Source organism: Cherax quadricarinatus, chromosome 88 (assembly GCF_038502225.1).
Source record: "Cherax quadricarinatus isolate ZL_2023a chromosome 88, ASM3850222v1, whole genome shotgun sequence".
NCBI classification, from domain to species: domain Eukaryota; kingdom Metazoa; phylum Arthropoda; class Malacostraca; order Decapoda; family Parastacidae; genus Cherax; species Cherax quadricarinatus.
In genome coordinates this window covers 16,249,155-16,264,118 of record NC_091379.1, presented here as the reverse complement: position 1 = coordinate 16,264,118, position 14,964 = coordinate 16,249,155, and the positions used below count along the sequence as shown (strand labels likewise).

At 40.6% G+C, this 14,964-nt stretch overlaps 1 protein-coding gene across 2 annotated transcripts in view; it reads left to right on the top strand.

Annotated features, from left to right (window-relative positions):
- LOC128698623 (TBC1 domain family member 10A) overlaps positions 1–14,964 on the top strand; it is a 283,668-nt gene that overhangs the window by 210,877 nt on the left and 57,827 nt on the right. The window contains exon 1 of one of the 2 annotated variants that reach the window (XM_053790966.2): positions 2,963–3,107. The exons of the other annotated variant lie outside the window; for it this stretch is intronic. Coding sequence (XP_053646941.1) covers positions 3,086–3,107 — 22 coding nt within the window. The 5' untranslated portion in view covers positions 2,963–3,085. Of the gene's footprint in view, positions 1–2,962; positions 3,108–14,964 lie in introns of those variants that run through there. 2 annotated transcript variants of the gene reach the window in all.

Genomic DNA, 14,964 nt, shown 5'->3' with positions numbered 1-14,964 from the left:
TTCCAGGAGAGTATTTAATAATACTAAATACTTGCTTCCAGGAGAGTATTTAATAATACTAAATACTTGCTTCCAGGAGAGTATTTAATTATAATACTAAATACTTGCTTCCAGGAGGGTATTTAATTATAATACTAAATACCTGCTTCCAGGAGAGTATTTAATTATAATACTAAATACTTGCTTCCAGGAGGGTATTTAATTATAATACTAAATACCTGCTTCCAGAAGGGTATTTAATTATAATACTAAATACTTGCTTCCAGGAGGGTATTTAATTATAATACTAAATACCTGCTTCCAGAAGGGTATTTAATTATAATACTAAATACCTGCTTCCAGGAGGGTATTTAATTAAAAGAGGAAACATTCTTAAATGTAGTTGGTTTAAATCTTTCTCTTTGTTCATGGCCTGACTATATACAGTAGTGTGCAAAGTAATTGCAACAGTGATGCAATAAGATATATATTTGGAAAATTAATGTTTATTTGAGTTATACGCAGCAATAATATGACAAATAATTGATTCAGTAAGAGATGTGACTACCCCATGCTTTTTATAAACACTGTTACATGCTTTGGCATAGAATCGACCAATGTTGAACACATTTTGGCAAGTTCTTTGTCATGGCACTAGGTCCAAATAACAACAGCAGATAGCTTCTCTATAGTTGAACAGTCCTATTTCATGATCCTGTGTTTGCTTATTACCCATAGACTCTCGATTGGGTTGAGGTCAGATTAGTTTCCAGGCCAATTTAGAACACTTAGCTCACTTTCTTTGAAGAACGTCAGCATTTTTTTTGGAAGTGTGGCATGGAGCAAGATCCTGCTGGAAAATGCCTTCTCCCTCAGGAAAGTCTCTGTCCACAGTGGGAAGCAAATGACTTGCCAAGATTGCTTTATATTTGTCTCTGTTTATTTTTCCCTCAACAATAATAAGCCATCTAAGGCCTTTGGTAGTAAAACTACCCCAAAATATCTTCTTAGGTGGGTGTTTAGGCACTTGTTGAATGTGTCCATTCCAACGAGGTTTGCCTTTGCTCCATCTCACCTCCTGTACCCATGTATGTACTTCAGAATGTGCCTAATCTGAAAATATTACTTTTCTTCATTCATATGTCATCCATCCCTTATGATTGAGTGCCCATTGCAGCCATTTTTTCTTCATAGCAGCAGTCAATATTGTTTTTTTACTGGGTTTTCTGGCGGTTCTGCCAACTTCAAGGAACCTTCATGAAACAGTTGAAGAATCAACATTTATGCCAACTGAAGCTGGTAGATCTTTGCTGGTTTTCTTGGGATCCTTCACACTATTTCTTATGATAACCTTGTTGTCCTGAGGTATTGTCTTGTGTTTTCTTCTACATCTTCCTCGACGCAGCACTCCACAATCGCCTGTGTTGTCAGCTTTCTTCAGAATTCGACTGACAGTTGACCTTGCTAAGCTCAACTTTTCTGCGATCTGTCTGATATTCAAATCGGTATGTTTTCTAAAAGCTACAATACTTGCACGATTCCTGGGTGTAGGTGTTGTTATTGATCAATACCACTTGTTCGTGGTTACAATAATATACGTATAAATACTGCTCGTGAGGCTAGTACACCAAACAGGGATGAGAATGAATTTTGCTTAGAAGCTCCCACACCTCCGTATGCCCTCGGATGGCGGCCCAACAGCTAGCATTGCTGGCTGCGCCATTCTTGTAGGGTTGGGTGGTCCTGTGATTTAAAGCGTCATGTGGTTCTCGCTTACCATGAGGCAGGCCAGTACAACATGGGTTCGAATCCTTGGCTAGCGCAGTGTTGTTAATGATCAGTACCACTCGTTCGTGGTTACAATAATATATATATATATATATAGTATATTATTAGGTGTCCCGTAGCTCGATCGCTAGTGCACTCAGTTCACGCATTGAGATCCTGAGTTCGAGTCTCTGGTACAGCTGGAAAACATTAGGGATGTGTTTCCATAAGACATCTGTTGTCCATGTTCACCCATCAGTGTAAAATGGGTACCTGGGTGTTAGTCATCTGGTGTGGGTTGCACCCTGGGACAAAACTGACCTAATTTGTGGGAAATACCATAACAAGTGGCTTTCTATATAGTGGTATGTCATTGATGTCAGCTTGGCCTGTATACCTTGTACATGTACTGGTAGAAATATAGATATTATAATTTTATCATTGTACACAATAAAGGTAACAGATACTTCTGTGATGGCATAAATGGCAAGAGAAGATGTTGCTCAATTTAATCATATAATGTCAGTCTAATTTATATTTATGATTGTGCAAGAGATTGTTGTGAATCATTTTTTCTTGTATTTTAATAGCATTTCTATTGTTTGTTTATTAAACTGTGGTATGTTTATGCCAACAATTTTATTTTGAGTGACAGTGGAAACTATAAACTGTTTTTCTTGTGTTTGCATTTGTGACTAGAGAACAGTCAAGACTGGAGGTGGGGAAGCAAGACATAGATCATAACATCCTCCCCCACCTCCCTCAAAACTTTCTCTCTCAATGACTGTCTCCTTACCTCCACCACCACCATTCACTATTTCCATCGCACAAGGAACTCTCTCCAGTCATCTAACTCAAAGATCGTCACTTCGCCTTGTACTGAAATCTGTCCGCCACCGTGTCCTGAGGCCAGTCTTATCCATCATCACCTTGCATGAAGACTCCAGCATCATCTCATCTGGTGCCTGTAGCTCATGTCAGTGCTCCAAGACCCAACTCAAAACCCAACCCAGGACCCAACTCTCTGTATTGGACCCCTCAACATAGCATTGAACAACAAGTGACATCCATATTGCCAGGGTTTGAATGTGTGTGGGGGGGGGAGCACCTCACCTCCCAATTATCACCATTTCTTACCCTACCCAGTGCCCCATCACCTACATGATCATTAGATACTGCCTGTGGTGCTTCGGGACCACAGGGCAGGACACTGAGTGTTAGTTCCTGCACTGTGTTAAAGTGGTGCTGAGTGGTGTATATTACCTTAGTGGTGGTGGTGGTGAAGGCGTCAACAAGCAGCAGGAGGAACGTGCTCTCTCGCAGCAGGAAACTCACCAAGATGTCTTCCACCTGGTACATTGGTCAGTAGCCTTCCTGAACATTTTCTGCCGTTGCTGCACCTCTCTACTGCACACACTCACCTCTGCTCTAAAATCAAGAGGGAAAGATATATCTACTAACTTGTGTACGGTTATTCAGTAGCCCTCACTACTTGTCATATATACCTACATGTATTGCTATATATATGCACACATTTCTATGTGCACTCAACAGTATGAGCCTTCACACCTGTTTATACTAAGATGCTATAGACTAGTGGTCATGTATACTAACTTTTGTATTTTTATACTAACTAGAAACACATGTACACATTAGTTATGCCATATTTTCTGGCATATAAGGCACATCCCAATTTTGGCAGGCATGTTCTGAGAAAAAAAATGCAGTACTTGCTTCAAAATGATAGTAAGACAGTAGCTGAAAGGAAGGGACCTTTTGCAGCCTATTGTATTTTCCACCAACAACCAAAGCAAACAGGGCTACCTGTTGTTTACAGACGGCTACTTTACAATTATTTACAACTGCTGAAACTGATTTGCTTATTATGTACTGGAAATATATAAATTTTAGCTTATAATAATTACTATTTGCTCTAATCTGGGAAATGGTTTTGTAGGGTGGTTGTTTGGAGTTAAGTTTACCAGCACCACAGCACAGACATCACCACCTGCCAGCAGCATAAAGCCTATCCTTATTCCTCGCCTTGAATATATAAGACACAGGCTGAGATTTTAAATCACCCCTTTTTTTTTTGGGGGGGGGGGGGGAGTATGCCATATATGCCAAAAAATATAGTAATGTATATACATGGTGGTCTGTAGAAAAAAAATTTCAGGATAATAATGCTTGCAGTAGTGTCTCTGCCCCCCTCCCCCCCTTCCCCTCTCCCCCCCCCCTCTCTCTCTCTCTTTTTTTTTTTTTTTTTTTTTTTTTTTTTTTTTTTTTTTTTTTTTTTTTTTTTTTACACAGGGTTTGACAAGGTTAAGGATCCCTAGCTTTATTGACAAGCTATTTACAGGTTAAGGATTCCTAACTTTATTGGCAAGCTAAGAGCTGTTACCTACATCAGCTCATTTGAAAGCATTTTTATTGTTATGAGACATACAAGTAGGGAACAGGATGAAGTTGGATCCATCTGTGGGCCAGCATTTTCATTTGATCAACTGACTTTATCTCGTTGACATCATTATGCTGTACGAATGTGTTCCATACTCAAGTCATCCTGGGTATATAGGATCTCAGATGGAGTGAAGTTCTGGAGAAGGGTACAGCCAGAGTGAAGTTGCTGCTTTCTGCCCGTCTTGTGGCATAAAAGCTTGTTTCATGCTGTCCTCGAAGTGGATCCAAGTGTGGTACTTTGACAATATTGGCCTTGTACATAACAGTAAGGCCACCCACATCCCTCCTATGTTGAAGGCTCTGCTGAAATGACAGATCTATCCAGGATGGGTCCAGGCGAGAGATGAGATGTCTTGCTCTGTTCTCTACTCTGTCAAGCAGTCGCAGATGAGAGGGGGGGCAGGAAAACCAAGAAAGTGGAGCATACTCAAGGTGCTAGCATACTTGTGCCTCGTACAGAATCTTGCAACCTCTACTGTCAAGTAGATGCGAGATATGGCGAAGTGCTGTAAGCTTCCTGGCTGCCTTGTTTGCAAGATTTACAACATGGTTCTTCATGGTTAGTTTGGAGTCAAATTTCACCCCAAGGATATCAACTTCTTCTCCAGGTGCCAACACCCTCCCATTCATCCTTACTACTGCACCAGCATTACCATCATGGTGCCTAGAGACGATCATCATTTGCATTTTCTCAGGTGCAAATGTTACTTGCCATCTATTTCCCCAAGCTGATATAGCTCTCAGCTGGTGATAGATGTAGCTTAGAGCAGCTGGCATTTCTTCTCTTGGATAAGTGAATGTCAGTGTGCAGTCGTCTGCATATGCATGTGATTCTGGGATGAGATGAAGAAGGTCATTGAAGTAGACATTCCATAACAATGGTCCCAGCACACTTCCTTGTGGAACACTTGCCCAAATAGGATGTCTTGCTGATTCCATTCCATTGAGAACTACACTTAGAGATCTACCATGAAGGTAATCACTGAGGAGACATAGCGTAGAGCCTGCAATTCCCAGTGCTTGAAGTTTTGCTAAGAGGCCCTGGTGCCACACCTGGTCGAAAGCACCAGCAATGTCCAGTGCTTCCACACAGCTGACTTTGGATTCATCCAGTGACTGGTGCCACTTAGTGGAGAGGTTTAACAACAGATCAGCAACAGAGTAACCTTTCCTGAAGCCATATTGACGATCACAAAGTAGTGAGTGATAGTCAAAAAACTCTGTCATTTGTCTTGAGATTATTGTCTCAAGGATCTTTCCAGTGATTGACAGGAGTGACACTGGTCTGTAGTTGCTGATTTCTGCTTTGCTCTTCTTTTTGTAAACAGGGACTACATTTGCCTCTTTCCATAGAGAGGGCCATTTACACTGTACTAGGCAGTGCTGAAAGATGCGAGTTAGAGGTGCTGCTAGCTGGTCTGCACATCTTCTCAGCAATCTTGGGCTCAACTTGTCTGGGCCCACAGCCTTTTCTTGGTCAAGCGATTTATGAAGGAAATGCACCTCCTCCTGCCTTATTGTCTCTCTCTCTCTCTCTCTCTCTCTCTCTCTCTCTCTCTCTCTCTCTCTCTCTCTCTCTCTCTCTCTCTCTCTCTCTCTCTCTCTCTCTCTCTCTCTCTGTCTCTCTCTGTCTCTCTCTGTCTCTCTCTGTCTCTCTCTGTCTCTCTCTGTCTGTCTCTCTCTCTCTCTGTCTTGCTCTCTCTGTCTCTGTCTGTCTGTCTGTCTCTCTGTCTGTCTCTCTGTCTCTCTGTCTCTGTCTCTCTGTCTCTGTCTCTGTCTGTCTCTCTCTCTCTATCTCTCTCTCTCTCTCTCTCTCTCTCTCTCTCTCTCTCTCTCTCTCTCTGTCTGTCTCTCTCTCTCTCTCTCTCTCTCTCTCTCTCTTTCTCATTTTGAAACTGTTATATATCTTCAGTATACTACTTCCCCACTAGAGTGCAACCAATAACACCCAGGCACCCATTTACTACTAGGTGACCAGAGATAACATGTTTGAGACTTGACCATAGTCTCTACCCACCTGATGGTGGTTGGAGACTATGGCTTATAACCATTTACACTGCTGGTATCTTTACCAAGAAACTGAAGTGTCATATCTAGCCAGAGACTAAAGTCATTGCCAAAGAAAAAATGCTACTACAGGTTGTCCATCACTAATCTGGCATCAGTGGGACCTGTACGGTGCCAGATTAGTGATTTTGCCGGATTACAAAGTGATTAGGTTAGAATAAATACACACTTAATCTAATGGCAATATTTACTCATCGGGGATGTCGCCCATTGTACACCCTATTTTTGGCCTATTCCATTATTCCAGTCCACCAAACTCATAGCTATTTCCCTAGTATTCCTTCTGTTCTATCGATTGATTACAAGAAACCACCAATTTACCTATTTCAGCTACCCAATAAAGTGGTCAGAAATTAATAATTTGGCCAATTTCACACAAATTTCAGGAGATGCCAGTTTCAAAATAGTGTCCAGTATAAACAATGCAGACATTCCTGGCACTAAAAAAACATTTTCTCTGTTCATTTGTCACTTCTCCAGACTCCTCTTATATTACACTTGCTTTCCATTTTGAATTTTTATTCACAACAAAAATAGATTTACTGTTATGCAGACTACTGCACTATTGTAATAATTGTATAAATAATGTCAACCCATTCGTGACCGCGTATTAGACCGGCCAGTTGGACACGTATTGGACAATGATGTGATTTATTTACTCTTGAGCATTGGCAAAAATTGAACATTTCTGCTAGTTTGAGCTCAATTTCAAGGTACTTTCCATCCTGAAACCAATGAAAATCATCTCTGTTTCTGTAATATATCTTATATTCTGTAAAATGTGACCTAAAAAAAAACAAGAATATAACCATAAAAACCATATGAAAATACTCCACTAAGGTGCTGTCTTAGGCCAAAAACGCAGTCACATGATTTATTTACTTTTGAACTTTGGCAAAATTTGAAGATTTCTGCTACTCTGAGCTCAATTTCAAGGTGCTTTTCATTGTAAAACCAATCAAAATCATCTCAATTTCTGTAATATGTCTTCCATTCTATAAAATGAGACCAGGAAAACTAGAATACCATCATAAATACCATACGAAAATACAGTCCAAAGTTGCTGTTTTAAACCAAAACCACGTGTCAAAGTTTTTTTTTCTCATTACGCACTGTGTGCTGCAGGATTTTTTTTATACTACGCACACTGACAACATAGACCCATTCTTTCGTATGTAGGCCTACCAGCTTTCTCTCATTAGATTTGAGGGCACTAGAATTTAGGCGTACTTGTACATCAAAAACCCTGGTGCGTAAGCCGTACTAGTACAGTGGGCCCCCGCATAACGCTATTAATCCGTTCCTGAGAGCTCAATGTTATGCAAAATTATCGTTATGCGAATTAATTTTCCCCATAAGAAATAATGGAAATCAAATTAATTCGTGCAAGACACCTAAAAGTATGAAAAAAAAAAAATTTTACCACATGAAATATTAATTTTAATACACACAAACTTAAGAAAACATGCATAGTTACATGACACTTACCTTTATTGAAGATGTGGTGGTGAATGATGGGATGGGAGGAGGGGAGACTGGATGGTTTTAGTGTTTAGAAGGGGAATCCCCTTCCATTAGGACTTGAGGTGTCAAGTCCTTTTCCGGGGTTGCTTCCCTTCTTCTTTTAATGCCACTAGGACCAGCTTCAGAGTCACTGGAGTTCTGTCGCACAACATATCTGTCCATAGTGGCCTGTACCTCTCGTTCCATTATGACTTTCCTCAAGTGTTTCACAACAGTGTCAATGTAATAGTCACCAGCATGGCTTGCAATAGCTGTCTGAGGGTGATTTTCATCCATGAAGGTTTGCACTTCAAGCCACTTTGCACACATTTCCTTAATCTTTGAAGTAGGCAACTTCTTCAATTTCTCTCTCCCCTCCTCCGAAGCAATTTCCTCAGGTGTGGCCTCTTGCTGTTGAAGATGATCTAGCAGCTCATCAGTGGTTAGTTCTTCATTGTCCTCCTCCACCAACTCTTCCACATCCTCCCCACTAACCTCCAACCCCAAGGACTTCCTCAATGCCACAATTGATTCCTCAACTGGCATACTCCTCTCAGGGTTAGCCTCAAATCCTTCAAAATCCCTTTGGTCTATACATTCTGGCCACAGTTTCTTCCAAGCGGAGTTCAAGGTCCTCTTAGTCACTCCCTCCCAAGCCTTACCTATAAGGTTTACACAATTGAGGATATTAAAGTGCTCTCTCCAAAACTCTCTTAGAGTCATTTGAGTTTCTGAGGTCACTACAAAGCACCTTTCAAACAGAGCTTTTGTGTACAGTTTTTTGAAGTTTGCAATAATCTGCTGGTCCATGGGCTGCAGGAGAGGAGTGGTATTAGGAGGCAAAAACTTCACCTTAATGAAGCTCATGTCCCCACAAAGTCGCTCTGCCAAGTCTGTAGGAGGACCAGGGGCATTGTCTAACACCAGGAGGCACTTAAGGTCTAATTTCTTTTCAGTTAGGTAATTTTTCACAGTGGGGGCAAATGCTTGGTGTAACCAGTCATAGAAAAAGTCCCTAGTGACCCATGCCTTATTGTTTGCCCTCCACAGCACACACAAATTAGCCTTGAGGATATTCTTTTGCCTGAACGCTCTGGGAGTTTCAGAGTGATACACTAATAAAGGCTTCACTTTGCAATCACCACTAGCATTGGCACACATGAGAAGAGTAAGCCTGTCTTTCATAGGCTTATGTCCTGGGAGTGCCTTTTCCTCCTGAGTAATGTAGGTCTTGCTTGGCATTTTCTTCCAAAACAGGCCTGTTTCATCACAATTAAACACTTGTTCAGATTTCAGTCCTTCACTGTCTATGTACTCCTTGAATTCATGCACATATTTTTCAGCTGCTTTTTGGTCCGAACTAGCAGCCTCACCATGCCTTATCACACAATGTATGCCACTACGCCTCTTAAATCTCTCAAACCAACCTTTGCTGGCCTTAAATTCACTCACATCACCACTAGTTGCAGGCATTTTTCTAATTAAATCCTCGTGCAACTTCCTAGCCTTTTCACTTATGATTGCTTGAGAGATGCTATCGCCTGCTATCTGTTTTTCGTTTATCCACACCAATAACAGTCTCTCAACATCTTTTATCACTTGCAATCTCTGTTTCGAAAGCACAGTTAAACCTTTGGCAAGAACAGCTTCCTTGATTGCCGTTCTCTTGGACACAATAGTAGCGATGGTTGATTGGGGCTTACTATACAACCTGGCCAGCTCGGAGACACGCACTCCACTTTCATACTTAGCAATGATCTCTTTCTTCATCTCCATAGTAATTCTCACCCTTATTCCTGTAGGGTTGGCACTAGAAGCTTTCTTGGGGCTCATGGTCACTTATTTTTCAGGTGAAACCACTATAAAAAGGCTGTAATAATACGAAATGTTCCGATTGTATGCTTGAATGTTACCGTGGAGGCTGGCTTGTAAGCAATGCCACTGGCAGAACAAGTGAGGCTGGCTCAGTCCGCATGGACGCGTCTCAGACGGATCGCGTTGAGCAAATTTTTTAGCGCTATGCGAGGCAAAATTTTAGTGATAAAATGTCTCGCTATGCTGATTTAATGCTATGCGATGCCAACGTTATGCGGGGGTCCACTATACGTCAGAAACTCTGAAAGGGTTAAAGAAAGGCATGATGTGTTGCTTATAGTTTGAGTTTGTAGTGGCTCTTATTGTTGCCTTCTTGTTGAGTGATGATTGGTGTGAGGTGAATATTTCGAAGCAAAATAAGAAATTAGACAACTCTGAAATCTTGTGGCTCAGCGGTAGTATTTTTGACGACAATAATAATAATTTTTTTCAGCATAATACAATGTTTGTACAGAGATGGGTGACATTTAGGTGTGCATGCAGAAAACACATTTTTATGCAGAGCATTTCAAGCAAACTTTAAACGTAGCTGAAGACTAAAAGGGGTAATAACTTGTTGTTTGCTTATATATATGGTCTCTAAGGGATCATGAACAATAATTTTAGGAATTAAGAACATAAGAACATAAGAATGGAGGAACACTGCAGAAGGCCTACTGGCCCATACAAAACGACCTCTACCCAAAGATACCCAAGAATTTACTCCCGTACCCAGTGACATAAATCAAACATAGCCCCTCTCACTCATATACGTATTTGTCCAATCTCTTTTTAAAGCTGCCCAAAATCCTAGCCTTGATCACCCTACTGGGAAGATTGTTCCACGCATCCACAACTCTGTTAGAAAACCAGTACTTACCTATGTCCTTTCTAAATCTAAATTTATCCAACTTAAATCCATTATTTCTGGTTCTTACCTGGTTCGATACCCTCAGTACTTTATTAATATCTCCTTTGTTTATGCCCGTCATCCACTTATACACTTCAATGATATCTCCCCTCATTCTACGTCTCTCCAGAGAGTGGAGATTTAAGGCTTTAAGTCTATCTTCATACGGGAGATTCCTTACACAGTAAATCATTTTAGTCATTCTTTTCTGTATGTTCTCCAATGAGTCTATGTCCATCCTGTAGTAAGGGTACCAAAACTGAGCAGCATAATCTAAATGAGGCCTCACTAGTGATGTATAGAGCTGTAAAATAACTTTTGTACTTCTGTTACTTATACTTCTTGAGATAAATCCAAGTAATCTGTTGGCCTTGTTGCACACACTTAGGCACTGCTGTCTTGGCTTTAGATTTCTGCTTACCATGACTCCCAAGTTTTTTTTCACATTATGTATGATCAAGCTCTACTTCACCTAGTTTATAGCTTCAAGGGTTATTTTCATTATCAAGGACTAGTACCTTACACTTATTCACATTGAAATTCATCTGCCATTTTTCAGACCAAGACATTAATTTGTCCAAATCCTCTTGGAGTTCATTGCTATCCTCCTCAGAATGAATCATACGGCCTATCTTTGTTATTTTTTTTTTATTATCACACCGGCCGATTCCCACCAAGGCAGGGTGGCCCGAAAAAGAAAAACTTTCACCATCATTCACTCCATCACTGTCTTGCCAGAAGGGTGCTTTACACTACAGTTTTTAAACTGCAACATTAACACCCCTCCTTCAGAGTGCAGGCACTGTACTTCCCATCTCCAGGACTCAAGTCCGGCCTGCCGGTTTCCCTGAATCCCTTCATAAATGTTACTTTGCTCACACTCCAACAGCACGTCAAGTATTAAAAACCATTTGTCTCCATTCACTCCTATCAAACACGCTCACGCATGCCTGCTGGAAGTCCAAGCCCCTCGCACACAAAACCTCCTTTACCCCCTCCCTCCAACCCTTCCTAGGCCGACCCCTACCCCGCCTTCCTTCCACTACAGACTGATACACTCTTGAAGTCATTCTGTTTCGCTCCATTCTCTCTACATGTCCGAACCACCTCAACAACCCTTCCTCAGCCCTCTGGACAACAGTTTTGGTAATCCCGCACCTCCTCCTAACTTCCAAACTACGAATTCTCTGCATTATATTCACACCACACATTGCCCTCAGACATGACATCTCCACTGCCTCCAGCCTTCTCCTCGCTGCAACATTCATCACCCACGCTTCACACCCATATAAGAGCGTTGGTAAAACTATACTCTCATACATTCCCCTCTTTGCCTCCAAGGACAAAGTTCTTTGTCTCCACAGACTCCTAAGTGCACCACTCACTCTTTTTCCCTCATCAATTCTATGATTCACCTCATCTTTCATAGACCCATCCGCTGACACGTCCACTCCCAAATATCTGAATACGTTCACCTCCTCCATACTCTCTCCCTCCAATCTGATATTCAATCTTTCATCACCTAATCTTTTTGTTATCCTCATAACCTTACTCTTTCCTGTATTCACCTTTAATTTTCTTCTTTTGCACACCCTACCAAATTCATCAACCAATCTCTGCAACTTCTCTTCAGAATCTCCCAAGAGCACAGTGTCATCAGCAAAGAGCAGCTGTGACAACTCCCACTTTGTGTGTGATTCTTTATCTTTTAACTCCACGCCTCTTGCCAAGACCCTCGCATTTACTTCTCTTACAACCCCATCTATAAATATATTAAACAACCACGGTGACATCACACATCCTTGTCTAAGGCCTACTTTTACTGGGAAAAAATTTCCCTCTTTCCTACATACTCTAACTTGAGCCTCACTATCCTCGTAAAAACTCTTCACTGCTTTCAGTAACCTACCTCCTACACCATACACTTGCAACATCTGCCACATTGCCCCCCTATCCACCCTGTCATACACCTTTTCCAAATCCATAAATGCCACAAAAACCTCTTTAGCCTTATCTAAATACTGTTCACTTATATGTTTCACTGTAAACACCTGGTCCACACACCCCCTACCTTTCCTAAAGCCTCCTTGTTCATCTGCTATCCTATTCTCCGTCTTACTCTTAATTCTTTCAATTATAACTCTACCATACACTTTACCAGGTACACTCAACAGACTTATCCCCCTATAATTTTTGCACTCTCTTTTATCCCCTTTGCCTTTATACAAAGGAACTATGCATGCTCTCTGCCAATCCCTAGGTACCTTACCCTCTTCCATACATTTATTAAATAATTGCACCAACCACTCCAAAACTATATCCCCACCTGCTTTTAACATTTCTATCTTTATCCCATCAATCCCGGCTGCCTTACCCCCTTTCATTTTACCTACTGCCTCACGAACTTCCCCCACACTCACAACTGGCTCTTCCTCACTCCTACAAGATGTTATTCCTCCTTGCCCTATACACGAAATCACAGCTTCCCTATCTTCATCAACATTTAACAATTCCTCAAAATATTCCTTCCATCTTCCCAATACCTCTAACTCTCCATTTAATAACTCTCCTCTCCTATTTTTAACTGACAAATCCATTTGTTCTCTAGGCTTTCTTAACTTGTTAACCTCACTCCAAAACTTTTTCTTATTTTCAACAAAATTTGTTGATAACATCTCACCCACTCTCTCATTTGCTCTCTTTTTACATTGCTTCACCACTCTCTTAACTTCTCTCTTTTTCTCCATATACTCTTCCCTCCTTGCATCACTTCTACTTTGTAAAAACTTCTCATATGCTAACTTTTTCTCCCTTACTACTCTCTTTACATCATCATTCCACCAATCGCTCCTCTTCCCTCCTGCACCCACTTTCCTGTAACCACAAACTTCTGCTGAACACTCTAACACTACATTTTTAAACCTACCCCATACCTCTTCGACCCCATTGCCTATGCTCTCATTAACCCATCTATCCTCCAATAGCTGTTTATATCTTACCCTAACTGCCTCCTCTTTTAGTTTATAAACCTTCACCTCTCTCTTCCCTGATGCTTCTATTCTCCTTGTATCCCATCTACCTTTTACTCTCAGTGTAGCTACAACTAGAAAGTGATCTGATATATCTGTGGCCCCTCTATAAACATGTACATCCTGAAGTCTACTCAACAGTCTTTTATCTACCAATACATAATCCAACAAACTACTGTCATTTCGCCCTACATCATATCGTGTATACTTATTTATCCTCTTTTTCTTAAAATATGTATTACCTATAACTAAACCCCTTTCTATACAAAGTTCAATCAAAGGGCTCCCATTATCATTTACACCTGGCACCCCAAACTTACCTACCACACCCTCTCTAAAAGTTTCTCCTACTTTAGCATTCAAGTCCCCTACCACAATTATCTTTGTATCATCAATAAATTTGCTCATGTCACTCGTAATCCCTTCATCAAGGTCATTAATGCAAATTATGAACAAGAGAGGGCCTAAAACTGATCCTTGTGGAATGTCACTAGTGACTAATCCTCATTCAGATTTGACCCCATAAAGGAGTAAATAGGTACCTGAGTGTTAAGTTACTGCCATCTGTTTCATCCTGGGTGGATGTGGTGGTGGTATGATAACTCTTATCCTGCAAATGAGCGAAGATTGCTTCATAGACCCCCTGGCTATAGATTCCAATTGCGATATGTGTATGACATGAGCATTAAATTTTAACTTGTTGCTGATGAGTTGGCTTAAGAGTTTCTCCTTGCCTGTTTTATGTACTTAAGGATCATTAATATACAATTTGGGCATGATTTATTCCCAAAATTTATATTAAATGTTTTTTCTGTATTAAGAGTGATTAGATTGGTTATCATTAAGATGTAAGTTTTTTTTTTTTAGTTCATTTATTAAGTAGGGTATTTAGTATCAGAGTATCAGTACTTGATAAGATAAAGGTGGTGTCATTAACAAAGCATAAGGGATGCTGGGCGGCATTTGTTAAGTCACTGATACGGAGGAGGAAAAGAAGAGGATCCAGGATGCTATCTTGGGCGATGCTTATATTCACTGGTAGAGTAATTGAAAGATCTATTTATTTTTATATTATTGAACCTTACACAAATAGCCCACACATAGGAGAAGGAAACTCATGACAATGTTTTGGCCTGACTTGGACTGTTAACTCATCACACATGGTCCAAGTCAGACGGAAATATCATCCTGAGTTCCATTCTCCTATTTGCGGGTTATTTGTGTATTGTTCCAGTCATGGTATTGTGCCTTTTATTCTTTATTGAATGTGTTACTGTATAATATATCTAGATATAAGAGAATAAGTGACAGGCTGGCATAGGCCTTTGTGTGAGAGACTTGCTTTGTTGCAAAGAATTGTTTAAATAATCGGATGATATAGTAGAATCAGGTGCT